Raw genomic sequence first — 21576 nt, 5'->3', positions numbered from 1 at the left:
CCTATCGCAAATATTGTCCTGAGTATCGTTTGTACATTGTATCTAGAAAAAAGGTTTCGTGACTCGTGGAGGTCTCGGTGAATCGTACACCAGGGTAAAATTAAGCTACAGAGCGTGACTCTAGTCTCATCGATCGAAGGGTACGTCCTCCATGTTAGCTACGTTACCGAAATGCTGGAAGCCGTTCTTGAAGATACGGCCCCTGCTGGTGCCCGCCTTCGTCTGGTCGAGGAGCGTCACGTTGTCCTCGAACTCCTTCACCCACCTGGCCGTCTCGTTGCCCCAGTGGAAGCGGATAGGGGCGGCGTGGTGGTAGGGCTTCTTCACGCCCGAGTTTCGGCTGTCGATGCCCTCCGTCGTGTGGTAGAACGATCTCTCGCAGAAGTCCTGGCTGAGGAACGGCTCCAGCTCGGTCACGATCTCCATGAACGTCGGGCGATCGTTGGGTCGCCATTTAAAGCACCTCTCCATGATCTTCTGCATGTTCTCGGGGCAGCCGCGAGGTAACGTCAACGTCCCTTTGTGCAGCACGTGGCTGAGCACCTCCTCGTTGGAGAAGCCTTGGTAGGGCATCTCGGCGAGGGTTAGAATCTCGTAGAGTACCACGCCGTACGACCAGACGTCCGAGTCGGACGTGAACACGCCGTCGGACAGGTTCTCCGGCGCCATCCACCTGATAGGGAGCAGTCCCTTCCTGCCGATTTTGTAGTAGTCAGTCTCGTAGACGTCCCTCGCCATGCCGAAGTCGCCGATCTTGCAGACGAGGTCCTTGGAGACCATGCAGTTCCTCGCTGCCAGGTCACGGTGAACGAACTTCTTCGACTCGAGGTAGGCCATACCGTCCGCGATCTCCGCCGCCATTCTCAGCATCCTGCAGGGGTTTGGCACGAGATGGGTGTCACGGATGCCGCGCAGATATGTCTTCAGGTCCCCGTTCTCCATCAGTTCCATGACGACGAACGGGGGGCTGTCGATGGACACCACTCCGAGGAGCTTGATGATGTGGTAGGTGGAGAAGTTCTTCATCACCGAGGCCTCGTTCAGGAACTCGTTCTTCTCCCGCTGATTGGCGGTGGTCGAGATGGTCTTGATCGCCACAGGTATCGTTTTATCAAAGTATCCGCGATACACCATGCCAAAGTTGCCCAGTCCAAGCTCCTCCAGGATCTCGACGCTCTCCCTGGGCACCTCCCACTCGTCGATCACGTACTTGGTCTCCATGTAGTCGGGGTTCACGCTGGCGATCAGCCGCTCCTGTCGCTTCTTCTTGTGCTGCTTCCTCAGAAAGAAGAATATCACGACCATGGTCGTGGACAGAATGCCAAGGATCAGGCAGGATATCAGCGTGACGGGGATGCCGTTCTTCACGTTTATCGTGAAGTAGATGGCCTTCGAGAAGCAACCGTCGCCGGCCAGCGACGTCGATCGCACCCGTAAGCTGTACTTGCCAGGGCTCAGGTTCCTGACCAAGTAGCTGCTCGCGCTTTCCCTGCGGCCGGTGCACGGTATGCATTCCGTGATCTTCTTCGCGTTCGTCACGTCCAGATTCGTGTACTCGACGGTGTAAGAGACAGTGAGGGCATTGGGATCCTTCACCATGTCCCAGGTCACCTCCACTATGGTATTATTGGTGACGCGGGCTCTGACACCGCGCACGTCGTCCGCGTGGTCCCGTTTCTTCGTCCTGCTGTTCGTGTACTGTATCGACGAGCACATGTGCGCCTCGCCCATCTTTATACCGCAGGCGGCCACGCTTATGATGTACCGCGAATAGTGGCGCAAGTTCCTCATCACGTACGAGTTGTTCTGGCCAGTGACATTGTAGATCACGGTCGTTTCGTCCGTGTATCCCTCGAATGACCTCTTGATATCGGTCCTGGACGGCTGCCTCTCTGACTGAGTGGCGGACAAGTGGTTAGCCAGCTCGTAGAACTTCTTGTCCATGGAGTTGTAGCTGTTGTCGACGCAGTAGTCCTTCCAGCCGGGCGACATGTAGCTGATGCTGGTGTTCTCGTGACAGAAGATCTCAAACTTCTTCGACGTGACCACACTGGTGGCCGCGTTCTTGGAACAGCACGAGCCGATGTTGATCACCGGTGTCCGGACGGTCACGTGGGGCGACGTGTCCTCGACCTCCGGCTCGTACTGCAACGTATTGTTGCAGTAGTCCCGCGTGGAGATCAGGCTTTTCTCGTCGTACAGCATCGTGCTCGAGAGCATGTAGTAGCCTATAGGCCCGTTAGGGTACAGGGGATGTTCCCATTTCACCAAGATCTCCGTGTCGCTAAGGGTGGACGACATCACGTTGACCGGTGCCGATGGCACGGTGCTCTTTGTCCTGAAGAAGATGATCTCCGACTGACCCACCCGGTTCGACAAGAAGTTCATGCTCTTGGCCATGAAGGTCTTCACGTATACACCGTACATGGTATACGGCTTCAGATTAGCGATATGCTTGGACACGGTAGTGTTCCTCTTCGGTATGTCAACGTCGATCACCTGCCAGGTGTTGCTGCCGCCGCAGGCGTTCGTCTCGTAGCTGATGTTCCTGTTCTCCGTCTCGACGTAGTGCAACAGGTAGCTGAGCAGCTGTTGGCCCTCGGGCGGCTTGTCACTGTACTCCCACACTAGGTCCGCGTAATCCGGCCCCAGATGCTTCACCGTGATGTTTATACCGACTATGTTGCACGCCACTTTCTCGCCGTTCGACTCCGGCTGCACCTCCATGTCGGTGAAGTTGGTGATGTTCACCATCTTGCTCAGCTCCACGATCTTCGAGAAGCACAGCTTCGGGTTGTAGTGGAAGAACAGCCTGCCCCTCTCGATCCTGATGTTCCGCTCGGGCGGGAACAGGCCCGACAGGTTCGGGTTATCGACCACCGTCAGGCTTGCGTTGTTCAGGTCCAGTCGCTCCCCCTTGATGACCTTCAGCTTCTTGAAGAAACCCAGCGACGTGATCGGGAACGAGTGGGTGATCTTCACGTACTCGGTGATCTCCTCGACCAGGCTGAACGCGTCGCTCAGCTCGTTCATAATATTCGGGTTCCCGTTGCGAATCTGAAAGTCCAGGGCGCCTTTCACGATGGTCACGCCGCGGAATCGTTGCGCGTCCGAGATGTGGTGTATCAAGCCGCCGTGACTGATCTTCTGGCAGCGATTCTCGCAGGCTCGACACGTGGTCATCTGCAATTTCACGAGAATCCATGTTACTTTAAAGGGACATTGTAAATGGTCTGTGACAAATCTGAGGCGAATTCAGAACGATTGCTCGAGTTCTAAGCACGGTTGAACCTTTCGAGCAACCTGTCAATAGACTAGAAAGCTTCGTACATTCTGCTCGTCGCGTGTATCCTCGAATCCGTCGGGGCAGTGTGTGACGCAGGTCCCGTTGAACGGTCGCCAGGATTGTCCTTCCTCCAAAAAGTAGAACACCCTCTTCAGGCGATTCATTTGATAGCACTCGTCTCTGGCGATGCAGCGTCTCGCAAGATAGGCGTTTCTGCGAGAAACATCGCACCCGTTGGCACCGTAACTAACGAATGGGGTGGATCAAACGCATATCTACATGTATATCACTCACAAATGGCTGGGACACGTTTCCACACATTTCCCTTCGCGCCTGTAATGCTTGCAGACGTAGCAATCACTGTCAGAGGGACCCAGGCATTCACCCAGACACTGCTCGTGACACATCGGCTTCTCTGTCATCTGACACCGCTGGGCTGACCAGCACAGACCCTCCGGGCAGTGGTTGCACCCTGGATGTCACAGGATTTCGCAATTATATATTTGAACGAGGTGGGAGACTTTGACGACTAGTTATCTGGATGCGACATAGAACACCTCTGAATAACAGCCACTAGGATTCTTAGAAAAACGCAACGCAACTTGTGGTCCAAGTACCAAAGTGAAGAAAGACTAGGGTAATTGAAAGTAGTACCGGGGCAAGTGACGTCCTCCCCGTTCTCCTTGATAACGTTCTCCCCAGCGGAGACGATAAGGTCCCAGTTGAGGGTGTTGGTGTAGCACAGGCACGGGTTCTTCTCGATGCGAACGCTGCCCCTCGAGATCTCGGTCAGCTTGGTCAGGCCGATCTGCGAAAGAGAATTTCCGCGGCTATGATTCAGGCGCAATATCGGCAGCCAGAGGTCGAACGACTGCTTAATTCGATTGGCTAATTAACGCCACTTGCCCCCCGCCGGGTCAACTGGCTACGCCGAGCGAATTGGAGCGAGGAGAAGCCTCCGAAACAGCCAGTTCTCCTCGCCTCCTCTCGTCGTGGGAACGAGGAGTCAGCGTCTCGCAACGAACAATCGATCAACGGGATCCAAAAGCACGTCCGATGCTTCTCCCGCGTAACCTCAGCTCGCGAATCACGAGCAGAGGCACCGAACCTCTCCCTATCACCGCGAAAAATCACACGACAAATATTTGCCACCCCTGTTGCGAATACCCCCGGATCAGCGTTTATTTTCAGAAACAACACGACACGTTGCCCAGTGCTCAGCGGAGGCTCCTCGAAAAAATATTTACTCCGCAAACAGTTTTTCCCCGTTGGAAGCGTACTCCCGCGTTTTTTCCCCCCAAATCGATTCCCTTCGACGGGATTCCCGGAAATAGAGGTGTGCAGCCGCGCTTACCTCCTGCAGATTCTCCATCTCGTACACCATGAACGCGTAATCGGCGAGCAGGATGTTGCCTCTGATGACCTCGAGGTTCGGGAACAGCCGGCCGATGCTCTTGAGGCCGCGCACATGGTAGAGTAGCAGGTAGCCGGTGATCTCTCGCAGCTCGGGGAACTGCAGGTCCTCGAACTCCTTGTCGGACGCGTTCTCCAGGAGGACGATCTGCAGGAAGCCCTCTATCACGCGGCAGCCCCTCATCATCGCGAAGTACCCGACGGTGTTCCGGATGTCGATGCTCTGGCAGATCCCGTCGCCGAGGGTCACGTTCTTGTACTTCCGCGACTTCGCCTCCGTCTTCGAGGTTGGCTTCGGGAGATTCGACGACTGTCCCGGCTGTTGGTTCGTCTTCGCGTTGGCCTCCGTCGATCTGCAACAGTGGGATACATTCGGTGCAGGTGTATCTGCGTTTTGGATTTAAGGGGCTATACCCTAGTCAGGTTCTGTAAAAATATATGCTTTCACTTTCTCAAAAAAATTCACAAATATTCGCCCGCCTGACTGTGACTAGGTATAACCCCTTAAGGGGAGAGACCACTGTAAAACAAAAAGGAAAAATCAATTTTTCCTTTTTCACATTTTCTGAAAGACATTCGTTTCAAGAATGCGCGCTCCAAATTTTATGAAGAAATTCGGAGATATAGTATTTTCCGCGAAACGGTGTGATTTTTTTCTAAATATATTTTTTCTTTTTGAATTCGGATTAACCATATAGCTAAGGCACTGTCAACGCCACACGAACGATTTTGCCGCAGCGCACATTTTGAAGAAGGGTATACCAGAAACGGATTTATGAATTTGATTGAAATTTTTTTTTTACCCTTCAATACGTACATATCGACGAGCGTTACGAAGAGTAGCACCTTTCATTTTTTTAAACGATTTTATTCAGCTTCGATCCTCTGTTTGTTTGTTAAACGATTTTATTCAGCTTCGGTCCTCTGTTTGTTTGTTTGTTTGTATGTTTGTGTTTGTATGGTTCAAATCTGGCAACTCAAATTTAACCCACTTCCAACTATCCAAGTGTCTTGAACCTTTGCAAACGTGCGTAGTTTGGATGACAATGCAATATTTAAAAAAAAAATTAACCCGCGGTGGTGAAAAAATTACCCAGTCATCAATAAATATAACCCATCACCACAAATCCAAAGAAAGCCGCTGCATTCGGGGACGCCAGTCGCATCACGATTACCGAAAATACACAATTTATCGAGAAATGATCCGTCACGTATGTACGAACAGTGAAACTAAAACTTTGCAGGCATTCGTAGTATATCACCATCGAAATCATAATACAAGAAAATAATTATTTCCTAGTTTTTAGTGCATTTTAATTTAGTTTTACTACATTTTTAATAAAATCGTTTAACATAAAAATTATTTTTTTATATATTTTTTATTTCTTACGGACAACTGCATTACAGTGGTCTCCCCCTTAATACAGTATCGCGCGTCGACAGAATTCGAGAAAGGTCCCAGTTCTGTGTATCCTTTCTCTACTGTCACTTTCTGCTCAGCAATCTTCTGCAGGCTTGAGCGCAGTCGATATTAAAATTCGCGAAGTTAAATTGCGTTATCAAAAGCTATCAACTTCAAGAGTGGACTCGTTACCCAGCTGTGACTCTGACTACTATCCAGCTTCGATAGGGTCACGTCGTCATACATGCTGCATTATCGACGCAATAAGCGAGAAACAAGTACGTACCTGGAGTCATCGATCGCCCTGTTGCTCCTGTAAGAGCTAGCTGGATCGTGGAGCACGCGATCTCCGAGGTTGCGAATGGTGTGGATCGCCTGGTATCCTGCCCCAGGACGATCTTCCTCCTTCCTGGCCACGCGACCGGAATCGTACTCGCCCTTAACGGCCTCGTGGTGGACGCTGGCCGCCATGTTCGACCACCTCGTGTCCTGGCAGCACGCCAGCCGCGCCGCGACGCAGAGGGATACGATCAACAGCAACCACCTCATCCTCATCTCCTTGTCTCATCGACACTGTACTATTGACGAGGCTATCGTCAAACCTTCCTAAATTATCCCACCCTCCGGGGTTCTTCCACCTCCGCCACGCGTCTCCCGATTAATCGGCCGGATCGATCGCCGCGGCCGTCCGCGCGAGCTGCGACTCTATTACGGACCCTCGACCAGCAAAGTAGCTCGATTACCGAGCCAAGACGCGCGACCTCGAAATTACGTCTGTCCGTTGTCCGTCCTCCCCTGATGATCTATCGATCGCCAGCTCTCCTATCCACCGAGGAGCACCACGCAGCCTCGTCAACTTCGACGACTGCCTGGTCGGAATTCAAGGATGGCTCTCCTCAATGGGGCTCGCCCGACTGGCTGGCTCATGAAGTCTTCAACTTTCTACCTTGCAGAAACAGCGATCGGGAACGATCAACTGACGCAGCTGCTCACGGTCATGCTCCCTTCCTTGCTCCGCTGAGAGATTGATTGCCGAGGCGGTCCTTTTATCGCTCGCGAAAGGGAGCTCCTCGCGCTCGGCTCCTCCGAACACTCGAACGACACTCTGGCCAGATACCTCTCTCCGCGTGTAGACTAGTTCTCGCTGTCTGGAGATGCGGTGTCCTCGGAGCGCTGGGGATGGCTAATCACATCGCGACGCTGTTCCAGAGCTACTCCCCGTTCAAGGCGAGAAGGGCATCCTGGGCTCCGGCATCCTGCAATCAAATCAGCCAGGACGCGGTTAGAGAGGGCTAATTCGGGAAACGTGCCTCGGCAGTGTCTCGGTCCCTAGGCCTCCCGGCGATCACCGGAGTCGCCAGAGGCATGCAACTGACCGGCCACTTAACCCATTAAATTCAGCCCGACCCATTTATAGAACCTGCCATGTTTTGCCTTGATAGGCGCTCAGGAAGCGCTGGAAACCCTTTAAATACCCAATTCGCGCCACTCTACCCTCCTCCCTTTCGTTTCTTGTTAGCTAACGACAGCCAGCGTCGTTAGGAATGGATCTGTACAGTTCTATCTTTGGTATCTAGCATTTCGGTTGTTAAGGAAGCTTGACACTTCCGACAGCATCCTTTTATTTCAATTGTTGTGGTATCGATCTAGCTGGAGCTACGAAAGTATTCTCGAACGGTCAGTCGATTTGCTGCGACTTGTGTTTGCTGTTTTTTCTATAGACTCTCCTTTTAGAATCGAGGTTCCCGGTGATCAAAGGAGCGACGATACTTGCCGAAGGCAACCTGGACCACTGGGCTAATGGATCAACCGCGATCTTTCCATTTCGTCGAATTAATCAGGCTACTGGCCGACCGGCAAACATGCCACAGCCCGGTATCTTAACTGGAAGGGGAGAAATCTTCTGATTAAAGGTTAAAGACACCCGCGGAAACGACCTGGGGTCCGCGCAGTCGGCTGCGTGCACGTGGGAAACGTGAGCGCTGGCTCATCAACGGACAGCGCCGAAGCTGTAGATAGAGTATTGAATGCAATAGAAATTCTTTGAATTTTGGGCAACAGAAGAACTGCAAAGCAGGGTCCGGTCTAGTATCTCCGCCGCTCTGGGCAAAAATCATTTCTGCCGCCCTTTAATCGTGAATGATTACTTTAAAATATAATTTTTGACAGTGAGTGGAATTTGTTGAGTTCTCTGTTGAATAACAAAAGTATTTTGTTTATAAAAGAAACGAGCATTCTTAAAAAGAAACAGTGTCAAGACAAAGTGAAATGTATTACCTATTTTTTATCGCTTCGTTAAACAGTTTGACCTTTTTATTGATTTTAATTTTCTCTTTCTACCAAAATCGCCGCCCTGGGCAGTGGCCCTCTGCTGCAACGGTGGGCCGTTTTAAATGTGATAAAGCGCGGCTGTCTCGCTGTCGTGCGTGCTGCCTAAAAACCGACCGTTCTCCGGCGCAGCGCAGCGCAAAATACTTAGATGCAACCGCGGCACTGTTCATTTATATTTCGATGGAAACTGTAATTATATTGCACCATGGGCAACGAAACAAGTTCTCTGCGCCTCAGCTTGCGGCTCAGCTCGCCGATATATGCGGGGAATGTTTCCTGCCAGACATCCACTTCATCCGCTTTAAAACCTGAATTTATTTGCGCTCACATTCGATTCTTACACACTTTGGATCAGTAACCACCTGCATAGCATATCTTGCAAACACAGGCTGTACTTGATTAAATTATCTCTGGGAGAGATAAAGCGAGATAAAGTAACTGGGTTTCAGGGAGCTTATGTTCCTTTTGCTTGTCGGTGATCGAACGCTTGTCGATTAGGTAAGTGGATAACTCGATGAAATCCACGATAGAGGAGACCGGGGCTAGTTGATACGTTATCCAGATTTCAATATTTGTCATTTTTGTTTGAATTAATTACTTAATAATAGATATGCTAATACATACAAAATGGAAACGTATCAATTTACCCCATCGCGGGACAAGTTGGTACTGCTCTGAGGCACGTTGATGCATCTGTGATATATCCGTTTAATGAATAACTAATAAATTTGAAAATATCATTTTAACTTAGATATCTTTCCAACAATGTAAACTAAAAATGAACAAAAACGTATTCTGAAAACCAAACAGATTTTTTAACAAACATAGAAAAACATTTCTATTTTTATTTCTTTGTTATGCCTGGAATATCCCGCTTTAACATGAGGCGTCTTCTTCGTTTTGTTAATATATTTTAATAAACTGATTTTGTCAATATTGTATATTTTCGCGCTTTGCCTTAATATCGAGTCTTTTTCTATCGCGGCACACGCTTTTTCCAAAATATATTGCTACATTTCGCCACGATTTGTTTTTTTTATATAATTTCCAACAATTTTCTTAGAAATAAAATAAAAATATTCAATTAAAAGTAGTCGGGGAAAATTGATGCACCGTATCAACATACCCCAGAGAAAACGTAGCAAACTTACCCCAGAGGAAGTCATTATGTACAAACACGTCCTTAAAAAAAATGTAGAGCATATAAACAAAATAACAAAACGTTACTACCTTACCTTCAGAAGACTCAACGCGATGCCAAATTAATTCGGGTTGTAAAATAATTCGCCTATATCAACCTACCCCTGTATCAAAACTACCCCCGTTCTTCCCTACCTATATCTCATGGCTCTAGTTCTTCTAATCAAGACTCTTCTAATTAGAATTGACTTCTCATTAAATACCACCACTCCAGAATGCAACTTATCCACTCGGAACCCCTGCAGGCCCCATCTCCCCAGGGCTGCGCGCTTTCTCCGCGCTTTTCGGCGGCGAATCGAATCACGTCGTCGAGTCGTAAGGCTCGCCCCCGCGTCACGTCCTCCCGTTTTAATATCCTCGGTGGCGGTGCGGCCAGCGAGAGACTTTCGTGCTCGCCCAATAAATTTCGCGTGACGAGCCGTGAAAGAAAATGAAACGGCCGGGGGTCCCGGGGAGGAGAACACCGCCACCAGTAATAAAAACGGATTTACTCCGTTCGCCGAGATGACAGTGGCGGAGCCGGAAATTATAACGCGCCGCCGGCTGCCGCGAGCCACGGGGAAACGTATCGAGAGGTCGAACCGCACCGATATCCGTTTGATTTCCTGCGTTTAGCCGACCACCGTTAAATGAACTCGATCAACGAGCGGGGGGAGGGGAGTGCATTACTTCGCGATGGGTTTGTTAGCGAGCGACGTGCGCGCGCCCACTTTATTTTCGCCACCGTAAACAGACAATCGACAATCAATGAGCACTCGGCGAATTTCGATGGGAAGAGGGAGTCGGTTAATTGGAGGAACGAACCTTTCATTCGAGTAATTTCCAATCCACCGTTACATTATCCGCCATTCACCCAGCGCTGGGTTGCAGTTGCAAGGAGATCAATCGCAGGGCAGTTCAGACGCCTGTCCCACCACTTTTATGTCGCGCTGCCGTTACCGCGGATTTGGGGCGATGGGAACAGAGGGAAGGATTTGATCGAGCAGAGAAACGCCGAGGATTGATGCGCGAGGACCAGAGAGACATGCAGGCGATTAATTTCTACGGATATCTGGCACAATTCCGCCCATTCATAACTGGACGCGACACTGATAATAACGAGCTGATAAGCGGGGCAGATTGGCTCGTGCCTGGCCCCTCGTTTCTTATCGCCCGCTCCGTCGAGGAATTCGGGATGACACGCGACGTGGACAGCTTAGCTTACTTCCAACGGAACGGGTCCAAGTCTCGTTTCCCCGAGGAAAAGCCCTGGGAACCAGGCCTCTATCTCGCTTTCACAATATCGAGGCGAAATAATCTACAATTTTTAGAATTAGCAATATCAAAGCGCGCGCATCTAGAGACGCGGGAGCGTCTTTACGCCAAGTATATTTTGCCGCGTATCTTTTACTCGTAAACCGGCTAATCCGACCTTACCTGAAACTTATTTCATTAATATCTCGTGCTTGGAAAATGATGCTGTGACCTACGCCAGGCTATGTATGTAGCGAAGGATTTCGTGTACATACTTATTCAGTTGTTTTGATACCTGCACACCTTCGATAATGCATGAATTTAATCGGTGTTTCTTGTACTATACACAAAGTACTAGACATGTAATACATATAGATCGGCAATGCGGTGCGCATGGTTTGTTTCCGTAGTTGTTAAACTTGCGTAGAATTTATACTTAATTCTGTCCCGTGATAAGACTGTTCATTGCTGTTGATGATGAACCTTTGTAATTTATGATACTAAAAATTATCTGAGATCCCCAATCGCTGGCGAGTATCGCGTTAGGCTTGGTAAAGGAAAGTAGCAAACCATTAGCCAGGATAAGTCTGATAACGAACGGCGTCTTCTACTTAAAACCCAAGGTACTTGTGGCGAAATATGGTCGCGGCGAACGACACACTTTTTCGTAACACCGGGCACACACGGTGGACGGGTGGTGTTGTGTTATCACGGGCCATTAATTAACTCGCAACATTGTGAGAAAAATCGATCGACGCCCACTGCGTTTCTGTGTACCTCGTGAAAGAATCGATAGTTGTCGGGGAGTGGAGTAAAACTGGAGCCCGTTTCCTACTTTGCATGCCCATATGTGCTTGGCGTAATGTTTTTACCCTTTGAAGTTTTCCATAGGAATATCGTTTATTTGATATAACGATAAAATGTCGCTGCTATAATGTCCGCTGTATATGTAAAACAGCGGATGTATGAAAATGTTCCGTGCAAAGTAGGAAACGGATTCCAGTTTTACTCCACTCGCCAAACACTATCGATTCTTTCACGAGATAGGCGAGAGAACTCAGCGGGCACCGATCGATTTTTCTCACAGTGTTGCAAGGTAATTAATGGATCGTGATAACACGCCAGCACCCGTCCACCGTGTGCCCGGTCTTACAAAAAAGTGTGTCGTTCGTCGCGACCATATTTCGCCACAGGTAAGTATTATGAGTTTCAAGTGGAAGGCACCGTTCGTTATCAGACTCATCCTGGCTAACCGTTTGCTACTTTGTTTTACCTAGCATAACGTGTTACTTACTAATCAACGGTTCGCAGATAGCAATCTGAAAATTTCATACTCCCTTGCGCAGCAACTGCTCCCACAGACTATCAACGGTGGTGTGATCGTCGGTTTTATAAACGAATCTGTAAGATGAAGACGATGGGGATTTGATCGGTTCTGCTTTCTGTTCAAAAACACTCAGGATCGTGCAAATATTGAAATCGGAAGGAGCCAAAACTCAGGGGTCGAGAAATATTTCTAGACGAAAGTTTTGCACAGGAATCTGCGTTTAGTGGATAAAAAAAAAAACTCTGCATAGTTCGTTTTGTAAATGTCAAGCTGTTACGTTGCTACCTCGATTTCTGTGAGATTCTGTGAACAGTTATCCTCGCTTTCGTGCGTGCTGGCTAAGAACGGACGGTGATAAATATTCATTCTACCGTTTTGTATCCCGTCCCTACATTGTGGAAGTTGTACTGCCACATTTATCGAAGTCCACACACGTAGCGAATTAATTTATGTGGACTCCTTTCCACACATCCGACGCGTTTAAAATGTTGCTCCCGCGGTCCTGCGACGTCCGCCGTGGCGAAATAAAACCACATTCCTCAAAAATCCGTTCGTACTTCGCGCCGAAAATTCGTACTCCAAACACCAATGAAGTTAGAGTTAGCAATCACGAAGAGCCTCCAAGAATTTAGTATCAACCAAGAGGAAGATAAATTCCGGACTTTGACAAAGAAATTTCATATTTTTCAGTCCACTGGAAGGACACACAATTTAGCATAATTTTTGGATGTGCTACGTACGATCAAGCCACTACCCACTCAAAACGAAAGAAATTTTTCTACAGCTACAGATTTTGTCACAAAAACAAAATGAAATAAATTAAAAAACTATTTTAAAACAAAAAAGTAATGTTTCGCTTTGAACACATTTTGTATTAAATAAATAAATTTATCAATTATATTTAATATCTGTATTTATGTTTATACAAGTTTTGTGTAAATTAGACAGGAATGACTAATTAGTTAAAGTTTTCTTGTGTTTTTGATAAATATTCTCAGCATTATGAAATGAATTTGTTATTTCTGATATTGATTTACAATAAAACGTTTTTTTTTAAATTTAATTTACAGTTTATGAGTAGTATATACACAGTAATACCTACATATTATAATATAAACAGGTATGTGTACGTATATTTTTCTAATTAAATAAAATTAAATAACTATTGAAATTTACTTAATGAGATACTTGTTTCTGTTTCTCATAAACGAGCACTTTTTAAAATTTTCATTCTCAATAATAGTTGCTCACACGCAAATTATAATTATACAACATTAGAAAGAGATAACTCTATCCTATATTTTAGCACAAAATTCATTCCAATATCTTTTACAGTTGAAATGTTCAGGCGGGCCGCAGGTCAACAGCTGGCGGGCCAAATGCGGGCCGCGGGTGTCTCATCCCTGAACTAACCTATTAAACTATTTTGTAACATTCCCTGTTTCCCCCTTTACCCTTAATTTACGGTCCCACGGAGTTCGCGGGCATTCAACAGCTCTGCACTGTCGCTGAAAAGTCACTGGCTAGGGTAACGACAGTGGCCACCCCCCATCTGCGTATCTGACGAAACGTTCGAAGGAACGCGTCAACAGCTAGCTCACCCAAACGTTTCAGCGCAGCATAATTAGATAGGCATGACGTTATAACTCCGTGCCGAAACAGTTCTACGATCAGCTCCTTCGACGTGCAATCTTGTCCTCCGCCATAGACGTCTGAATAAAACGCCCTCCCCATTCTTCACCCCCGTTTCCGCGTGCCTAACTGTCCAGCAATCATTGACCTTCAGGAGTGACGATACCATTAAGTACAGTTGAGCGAACTCGTCCTAAGGTAGAATGTCTGTTAGAGCTATTTGCGAATTTGTACACAACATTCTACGGCGGATCTGGCGCGCGGCGCCAAGGGCAGCTTTCCGCTTGGAATAACAAAAAGGCGCCACAGCGTGTCCACGGAACGAGCGCTGGCCAACTGCTGCCTCGTGCTAACAGAAATGGTAGCCTCCGTAATGATATAATTAGTTTGCTCGTAATCACCGCCTGCCGCGATCTTGCGCTAGATACTCGGCTATCGACATGAAAGCGCGAAATCACGCGATAACAACTCCGCGAGCAGGTTGTCCGTTCGCGTCCTTTGGAACGGTACCCGCGCGAGAGGCACCGTTGCTCTTACGAACCGAGCATGTGCTCTTCTTTATCGAGTACTCCAAGTCCTGCTTTCGAATTCCTCGAGGGGGGGGGGGGGTGAGAAGCAGCGCGAAGCAACGTTGGAAAACGGGGACACGGCCATCATCTCGCAAGCTCCAAGCCGAGGAGCATAAATTATATTTCCGCCAGCGTAAACAAGGCGGGTGCGCGGCGTTAACAAACGATGACAGGGAAATCTGATTTGCGCTGCCGCGGCCGCCTCTCGAACGCTCCGAACAAATTGACGAGCCAAAAATTGCATCGTTGCGTCAGAGCCGGGCGTCTCGATCGCTTGCGTCACGTGCCTTAATTCGTTATTCCGTGAAGGGCCGAGGCGGAACGAACGGCGAACTTTAACGAGGCACGACCCACTCGTGCCCCTTAAACGCGCGTGGCGGCAATCGATTCGCCATAATTCACCTGGTCAACGTTTACCCCTTGCTGCAAGCCTCGAGTTTGCAATTAGTCGCGCACCTTTCCCCGTGGCTCGCTTGGTAAAACGAGTTCAAGCGAGTCCAGCTCCCACGTCATAGGTGCAATCTTACCCTCCGTCGTTCCTTTTATCAGTCAAAGTGCCGCGGTCCTAAAGTCGCAGCTGCCTTATCAGGGAGCAAGCGATAACTCAAAGTTACCGTTCCCGTGCCTAACGCCCGGCTTCATGAACTTTCACTGTTGCTTGTCAAGCAAGATATCGGAGCCACTATAAAAACGATACTTTCACACGACGTCCGGGCGCCGCCGCAGGAGTAACTGAAGTAATGCCCGGCACCGGACGTGGTCCCGCGCAGAAGATTTCGAGTGTGCGTATCTACATACATAACCGGTATACAGTGACGCGAATCATGAATCAGCGCACAATGGGAGGGCAGTTAATGATCCTGGAGGAATTGCTCGCCCCTGTGGGTCCGTCTCGAGCACGGCGATCCTCCCCGTGGCACACGGAGTCGTGGCCCGCGACGACGGGACCCGACAGCCTGCTAGAACGATCGGGGGATCTATTTTCAGGCTTCAGGAACGGCAGTGGATTCAGCTGTCACAACCGGTGAGTAACTGGTGAGTAACCGGTGAGTAACCGGTCAGTGATTTCCCTAGATTTTACTCCTAACACTCACTTACCACCTACTCAACATGTTTAGTTAGTGACCGATCGCCATTTTTTGTACCGAAAATAAACTGCGGTACACATTTGGGATCAGGCAGAGTTGGGCAAATTGTAATCTAATTACAAGTTACGATTAAACTGTGATTGCGTAATTGATTACACGTTACTTTCTGTAATCGTTCGTGTAGATAGTTGACAAAGCCAAATGGTCTGGGTTTGATTTTTGAAAAATCATGGAATTGGTTTTTCTAGAACTAGTAGATTTCTATAGTTTAAAAAAAATATTAAATTGCAAGTTTAAAGATTTAGAAGTTAATGTATATGTATCTATATGAATGATGTGAATGTTAGAGCATAGATTAAAATTAGCTTTTCTTGTGACTTGTATTTTAGTGTATAGGTGAATATTTTGTTAAATTATTGTATTTGTAGATGCTATTGTTTATGAAATTTAATATATCTTCAAGTTATGATGAATCTAGAAATTATTACGATGATTGATATTAATTTGAGTTGGTTGTTCATTATTAATAAATTTTTAACAACTACCTAAATTAGCAATTGCAGAAAATAATGTGTAATCAATTACACAATTACAGTTTAATCGTAGTTTGTAATTAGATTACATTTTACTGAATTCTGGGACCAGGGATCAGTTCTAACGCAATTTTTGCAAATAATTTGCATTTCTAGATCTAACGCCGCGTTCTGTTATTGGTAAATCATTATTTGTAGGTTCTGGCAATTGATCTACTAATATTGTGATTAAATTGAAATCCAACCCACTATCCAGGCCAATTAATAATACTGGTTCCATTTTTTTTTGTATTCCCGCCAGATATACACAATGTCGTTAAGCAGATACTGATCACTGGTCACCTCGCAACCGTTGACTCCCGGTTTTCTCGGCTGAACGCAGCAAATGAGCCATCGACCACCACCGGAACCACTGTGAGAAAACGGATCCTGGAAGCGCCGCGGCGGCCGACGTCCCACGCGTCGCTTTTGCGTCATTTCGAGGTAATGTGTGTCAGGGGATCACGACTGGCCTCGTCATGCCTGCTCAAAGAGACAAAACGCCTCGGAGGCATCGATCTATTTATGGAGCCGAGAAGCTGCGGCGCTCCTTGCACAGGATAAGTGCTTAAGCCACGTTACGCACTTGTGACAAGTTGCCGGCGACCAGGTCGCCGACGACCGCGGGGTACACGGAGATATACGAGTTCGTACGCACTTGGTGGCGGCGAGCAACAAAGTTTTTTTCTGGTCTCTTGTCGACCAAGTTGCCGGCAACTTGTCGCAAGTGCGTAACGGGGCTAATCCTCGCATGAACAAGCTGATCGCAAATATTAAACTGCACGTGCTCCTTTTGTTACTAGTATTACTTTTCGAAAGGATGATAATTTCATTATTATTACTATTATTTAGAATGCTAGATGATAACAGAATGGGAAGTTAATTTTATACAATAAACAATATATATAAAAAAATGTATGTTAAACGATTTTATTAAAAAATGCACTAAAAACTAAATAAAAATACACTAAAAACTAAAAAAGAATTCTTTTCTTGCACTACAATTTTAATGGTGTTAATATCATTTTAAATAATTCACTTTAAATAAAATCCTGGGGCACCATGTGCAACCAGAAGTTCAAGTATCAAAGTGATTAATATCCTGTTATGAAATATCGTGCCCCACGATTTTATTTAAAGTGATATTAACACCATCAAAATTGAAGTACAAGAAAATAATTATTTTCTAGCTTCTAGTGCATTTAATTTAGTTTTTACTACATTTTTAAGAAAATCGTTTAACATAATTAGGGGTAAAATGGATCCTGCATCTAACGCGTGTCAAACTATCCGCGCAAGGGTTAACAAGGGCTCGATGGGGGCAAACCACTCCCGACACTAACCGACCCGATATTTTTGTCGAGTACCTATCTTTACTCTGGACTGCATGCTTAATTAATCTACCTGCTCTTGCAGCGTTCGAGGAGCTGAATATTTACATATTCATGCGAAGCATTACCCGCTAATTTCTGCGAGCGATGTATCGCTTTTATAGAGATGGCCGTCCGTCTCTGTGCCTCGGGGCAGGGTACACGATCAGAAGCCCGCGGCATTGTTAGTAAGCGTGCTGGTAGCTTGGTAGCCTCGGTGGGAACTCGCGACAACGTCGGTAGATCGTTCAGGTTTGAGGGAATGAAAATTCTGCGTGGGGAGCTGAATGGCTGCTGAACGTACCAAGGGTACTTGAAGGTCGCTCACTTTGTTTCCATAGAACGCGTACCTCTCGTTCGCTGCCCCGGGTAATTGACGCGTAACAACATACCGCTCGCATTACGCAAACCGGCTGAAAAACAAAACGTGTTTATCGTTGGCCAGGTTTTCCATGGCGCAACAGCTGGCCCAGCGTGTTCCGCTCGAGAGGCAGGATGCACGTGGCTCGCGGAGCTTTCAACCCGTAAATACCGATTCCATTCAGGCTTTCGGGGAATTCGTGGACTGTTACGCGGGATCTGGGTGGCCGGGTTGGAAAAATATTCGGTGGGCGTTTCCTTGTACGTGGAAAGTATCGCAGACACGGGATCGGGGACCAGAAGTCAACGAAGGGAACACGCAGGCACATGCACCTGGGCGTGACCTTATTTCGGAATTATAGATCGTTCTATATTCTAATAATACCCTCAGTCCATTGTTACTTCAGCAATCTTCTCCCTTTGTGTCTTTCCAACTCTCGAATACACTGCTACAACGTTTCCCACGAGCCAACACCTTGAGACACCCTGTACGCAGCTTCTATTGTGGACAAAACTGTAAGCGGCTGTAAAGTATTCCCCGTACCTTCAACGATGTTTATAGAAAGTACATACTTTTAATAGCTCCAACTCCAATGTACTTTCCGATACACAGATGGATCACCCTGTATATGCAGCGATGGTTCGAGGAAAGCTTGATATCTATGCCGCACGGTATCAGGTTTTCTCCAATACAAGTTACTGCTATCATCGTGATAAAGCCGTATGGTAAGCTGTACTAATTGTAAGCAAGGGCGGATCCAGAGGGGGCGGTTGCCCCCCCCCCTCTCCAAGAGTAGTAAAATAGAAAAATATTATGACATTGTGTATTATTCTGTTTAAATAATTAATGTGAATTTAATTATTAAAGTTATAGTATCAAATAGAGATATTCAAATATAAGTTACAAGCAAATTTTAAATCTTGTAAAAGAGGGTTCAAAAATGTACTTAGCTACTTTTACATATTTCGCCTCCTCCAATAAAGCCTCCTGAATCCGCCTTTAAGCCACGTTACGCACTGAGATTTAGAGCAATGCGAATCGAGTTGGCGGCTATCCCGTAGCGACTCTAAGGGCCTACGCACATGGCCACTTTTTGCAGCGATACAGTCGCGCGCTCGCGAAACGTGCAACTGCATCGCTGCAGAAGGACAACTGAAACAATTTCCAGCGATTGTATCGATGCAAACGCGCGACTAGAGCGTTCACTCAGTGTTCGGCTGAATTCGGAGGGATTCGGCTGCACCGATGGAGGGGGAAACACCTACAGGAGCTGTGGGAATGTGTGCACGAACTGCGCCTGCGTCAGTCACGCGCCACATTACCACCGCTCCTGTAGGTGTTTCCCCCTCCATCTCTGCAGCTCCATCGTTCCGAACACTGCGTCGCATTTGTATCGCTGTTGCAACCCGACTGTGCTACGCAAGTGTGCAAAGATAAACACGGCAGCGACTGCATCGCACTAGCATCGCGGCCTCTGCGAGTGTATTGAGTCGCTGCAAAAAGTCGCCGTGTGCATAGGCCCTAAGCCCCGTTACGCACTTGCGACAAGTTGCCAGCAACTTAGTCGCCGAGAGACCAGACACCTTTGTTGCTTACCGCGACCAAGTGCGTACAAACTCATACGTCCCCGTGTACCTCGTGGTCGTCGGCGACCTGGTCGCCGGCGATTTGTTGCGAATGCATAACGGGGCTAATCGGTCACAGCTAGGCGAGTAATCGACCACGTGGTTTTTCCCGTCCTCGAACGTGACTCGTCCACCGAAACCTTGAGTTCAGGAATATCGAGTGTAAGCCGTGGAGGAATTTCACCTTTTTTCAGCGACCAACGAGGTTGCGCCGCGCGATTAATAAATCTACCGCGGTATTTTCGTTCTCGAGGCTTATCAGCACACCTATTCGCATTCCATTCTCGATTTTGAGTTCGCTTAGTTATTTCCGTTAGAATTCTGTTTAACCTTTTCCCGTGCAATTCTCGCCTCGATACGTTGTCTACCGTCGGTAATCTTTCAAATGGAAGAAGCAACCCACTCCACAAAACTGAGCTGGGTCCAAAGGGAACTGCATCCTGCTGCGAGCACAACAACATATCGCAATGGATGTCCGTTACCCCATCCGTTTACGCGAGACAATGTCGCCCAGGCAATCTGTCACACTTATTCCAACCAGCAAAAAAGAAACAACCAACTCCTCGCTGCGTTGTCTCCGCTTCCAGTCGAAATCCCGATCGTTTTACCGACAGAGTCGAAATAGCGCCCTACGGGCCCGCCACCTTGCGATACCGAGCGGGATCAGCAGCTCGAAACAGTGCCGGAAGTGGATTAGGAACTTCACTCCTAAATTCCCTTTAGTACTTCCGTTTCGCGTCGAGCCCGAGTGTTGTCCCAATCGCTATCGCCCCTCTATGCTCTCGACTCGCGTGTCTCTCTCCTCCGGTGGTCCCGAGTTCGTATTTTTAAACGACGAGCGATCGCTTCTAAGCTCGCGACCGCAGGGTCGATTGTGTGCGTGCGGAAGGAGAGTGGATGCCACCGCCGACTGTATGGTTGCGCGCGGTTTTCGTGTTTACAGGCTGAAAGAATGGAAAGCTTGCCCCCGAACGAGAACGTCGACACGTTTGCCAAACAGGCGAGTCATCTCGTTTTATCTACCGGTTACGTAACCCTGTCCTTTCTACGATTCCGCTGACCGAAATTTCGCCGCGATCCAGTCACCGATCCGCCATTTTCCGAACAATCGCACAGGAATCGGAATCCAACGGATTATCGACGAGAATTCCTTCCAACGGTAACGTACCTCTTTCTTCTCCTCCGTAGAACTAAATTCTCCTCTCGAGTCGCGAATTGTTCGTAGAAGAGGTTAAGGTTTCCCAGCATCGATTCAACGGACTGCACGCAATTGGCGCGATTATTACAACGGTTTCGAGAGCGCTCGTGACATTCGGCTTGGCTGCAATCCTCGGTAATTCACTCGTGATACAAGAATAATTAATTTAAGCCGCGCTGATTTAGCGGTATCGATCGTACTCGCTGCACCGGCGCTTGTATCTCCTCCTTTTCATTCAACGACTTGTACCCCGCCGATACGCGCAATTATCCGTGTTAATTGTATCGCGCGATATTCACCTCGACGATTCATTAATTCCCGCGCACGCAGTTCGTAGGTTCGAGCCCCGAGCAGATACTCTCTATCTCTATTTCCCGTGGGAGAGGACGTCCTTTTCTCCGCGCGGCCGAGGGGCGGAGGGGAATAGGCGCGTATGACGAAGCGTCATGCCACAGTGTAGTCACGCACGTGCAGATAGTCGGCCGCCTGTGCGCGAGCCTCTCCCACGCGTGCAAAAATTGCGTCGGCGCGCGATAGACGAAACAATTATTAAAACAGCGATACGTGGAAGAAAGGTTACAAAGCCTATAGCGAACGCTTCCTTCCGAGCACGTGATATGTACATATATATCTGCTCGCGTGGCCAACCAGACAATAGCCTCCGAGCGAAGTCAACAAAAACAAACGCAATAGCCGCGATTAGTTTTCATAAGATTACGAAAGTATCGTTAGTAATTCCAGTTCTCCTCTGGAATAGAAGTTTCCCCGAAATCTTCCACGTTAAACGCAATAATAGGATCGAATAATGCCACTTCGCATTACTACTCGTATCAAATTGTAATCATAGAACAGTTATTTGAAAGTTTGCTGGTTTCGATGCTAGGCGAGTGCACGAAAGTAGTCAGCGTCCCTTGATAGTTCGTTATTACTCTACGTCGCTGCAAACTAGCATACTGTTCTACCAACGAG

General features: G+C 47.8%; 1 protein-coding gene across 4 annotated transcripts in view; it reads right to left on the bottom strand.

The window, feature by feature from the left end:
- The window catches only part of LOC143376661 (insulin-like receptor), a 31901-nt gene that overhangs the window by 7476 nt on the left and 2849 nt on the right, over positions 1 to 21576 (bottom strand). For all 4 annotated transcript variants that reach the window (XM_076827229.1, XM_076827230.1, XM_076827228.1 and 1 more), the window contains 6 exons: positions 6388 to 7357; positions 4641 to 5052; positions 3941 to 4094; positions 3581 to 3758; positions 3331 to 3499; positions 168 to 3183 (listed from right to left, as the gene is read on the bottom strand). In XM_076827229.1, the coding sequence (XP_076683344.1) occupies positions 168 to 3183; positions 3331 to 3499; positions 3581 to 3758; positions 3941 to 4094; positions 4641 to 5052; positions 6388 to 6656 (4198 nt within the window). In that variant the 5' untranslated portion in view covers positions 6657 to 7357. The remainder of the gene's footprint in view (positions 1 to 167; positions 3184 to 3330; positions 3500 to 3580; positions 3759 to 3940; positions 4095 to 4640; positions 5053 to 6387; positions 7358 to 21576) is intronic.

This window comes from Andrena cerasifolii, chromosome 14, assembly GCF_050908995.1.
Source record: "Andrena cerasifolii isolate SP2316 chromosome 14, iyAndCera1_principal, whole genome shotgun sequence".
NCBI classification, from domain to species: domain Eukaryota; kingdom Metazoa; phylum Arthropoda; class Insecta; order Hymenoptera; family Andrenidae; genus Andrena; species Andrena cerasifolii.
Note: the sequence above shows the minus strand (reverse complement) of the source record. Positions and strands in the feature narration are given on the sequence as shown.